The 1,804-nt window shown below is 43.5% G+C and overlaps 1 protein-coding gene across 1 annotated transcript; it reads left to right on the top strand.

Moving 5' to 3' along the window:
- Positions 1–1,125, top strand: LOC127931027 (gamma-crystallin M2-like). Its single transcript, XM_052521802.1, has 2 exons — positions 1–18; positions 414–1,125. The coding sequence occupies exons 1-2, from the start codon at positions 1–3 to the stop codon at positions 729–731; spliced, it is 336 nt and encodes a 111-aa protein (XP_052377762.1). The 3' UTR covers positions 732–1,125.
- Positions 1,126–1,804: the final 679 nt, after the last annotated feature.

The raw sequence follows: 1,804 nt of genomic DNA, 5'->3' as shown, positions 1-1,804 counted from the left end.
ATGGACCACATCGGAAAGGTAGGTCATTTAACTGTCATTTTCCTTTTGACACCACCTCTATATTCTTACCTAACAGGGTTGCAAAACTCCAGAAACTTTTCCATGTTCCCTGGTTTTTCAGAAATCCTGGTTGGAGGAATCCCGGAATCAGGAAGGAATGAGCGGCTAGGGAATCCTCCAACTAGGAATCCTCCAACCAGGATTTCTGGATATCCTGGGAACTTTGTGAACGTTTCAGAAAATATGCAACCATCTAATTTACCTTGCATACTCTCACCCACTTGCCTGGTCAAGCAGACTGACCACTGTGCTCACGTTTAGTTTGTCTTGAAGTTAAACAAAATGTGAGCTATCGCAAGATCAGTTTGGTTTCTCAAGGCTACTCACCCACTTCCCTTCTTCTCAAACCACAGATCATCTTCTATGAGGACGAAAACTTCCAGGGTCACCACTTTGAATGCAGTAGCGATTGCCCTGAGCTGAGCTCCCACTTAAGCCACTGCAACTCCATCCGGGTGGAGAATGGGAACTGGGTGCTGTACGAGAGGCCCGACTACCTGGGCTCTCAGTACATCTTGACCAGGAGGGAGTACCTTGACTATCAGAGCTGGATGGGCTACAATAACAACATCAGGTCCTGCCGCATCATCCGCGATCTAAGTCCCACCCAGGAGGCCAAGGGTTTGGCTTCAAGACTGGGGGCCATGCCGGGCAGCGTTGGTTTGGGTTAATGCCAATAGAGAATGTAATTCTATTTTTTTTATCTCTCCCTACCTCTCTCTCAACCCTCCTCTCTCAATCATACACATGCGCACACAGAGGTTGGCACACACAAACCTGCGTGTTACATGTGTCCTGTGCAGCCGAACGGCAGTCTTATGAGGAGACTGATAAATACACAGAAATAGTAGATAAGATCAATGTTGCAGCAAAGCTAAGTTCACACTCAAAACCTAGAAAACACAGTTTCTTTATGTTAGAGCTCTTGGAGGATGCTTCTTGGAGAAAGAGTGTCAAGTGTCTTCCCCAAATAAATTTCAAAAATAACTGCCACCGCTCAGTAGCCACATCATGTGGACCCAAACGTTGCATATCTCCACGTAGCATTTTCCCACAATAGCTCTACCCACTATCTCATCAATCATACTGTACAACCAAATGACCTGAATATGCTGTATTGCATTCAATCAAATCCAGTAACCAGGTATTGGAAGAAAACATAACATATGATTCATACTGTAGCCTAGTTTCACGTCCTGACCTTAGTTCCTTTATGTCTCTATTTTTGTTTTGGTCAGGGCGTGAGTTGGGGTGGGCATTCTGTTTTTGTTCTATGTTTTGTATTTCTGTGTTTGGCCGCCTGGTATGGTTCCCAATCAGAGTCAGCTGTCTATCGTTGTCTCTGATTGAGAACCATACTTGGGTAGCCTGTTCCCACCTGTGTTTGTGGGTAGTTGTTTTCTGTTTTGTGTGTCTTCACCTTACAGAACTGTTTTGTTTCGTTCACGCTCGCTTTGTTGTTTTTTGGTTATTACAGTGTTCAGTTTATTTATTAAAATTAACATGGACACTTACCACGCTGCGTTTTGGTCTGATCCTTCCTATTACTCATCCGAGGACAACGAGCGGGATCCATAATAAATACAAATACCCTCTCTGTTCCCTCTTTGCTGAAACTATCATGACTTATTGCAGTCAGACTAACAATACTTATTGCAGACTATAAACTCCTTGCAGATAATCAAAACTTTTTACAGACCAGCAAGATTTATTGCGTAAAATCAATATTTGTTAGACTATCAAC

Source organism: Oncorhynchus keta, chromosome 7, assembly GCF_023373465.1.
Source record: "Oncorhynchus keta strain PuntledgeMale-10-30-2019 chromosome 7, Oket_V2, whole genome shotgun sequence".
Classification (NCBI taxonomy): Eukaryota; Metazoa; Chordata; class Actinopteri; order Salmoniformes; family Salmonidae; genus Oncorhynchus; species Oncorhynchus keta.
The sequence above is the reverse complement of the archived record's forward strand: the minus strand, read 5'-3'. Positions and strand labels throughout refer to the sequence as shown.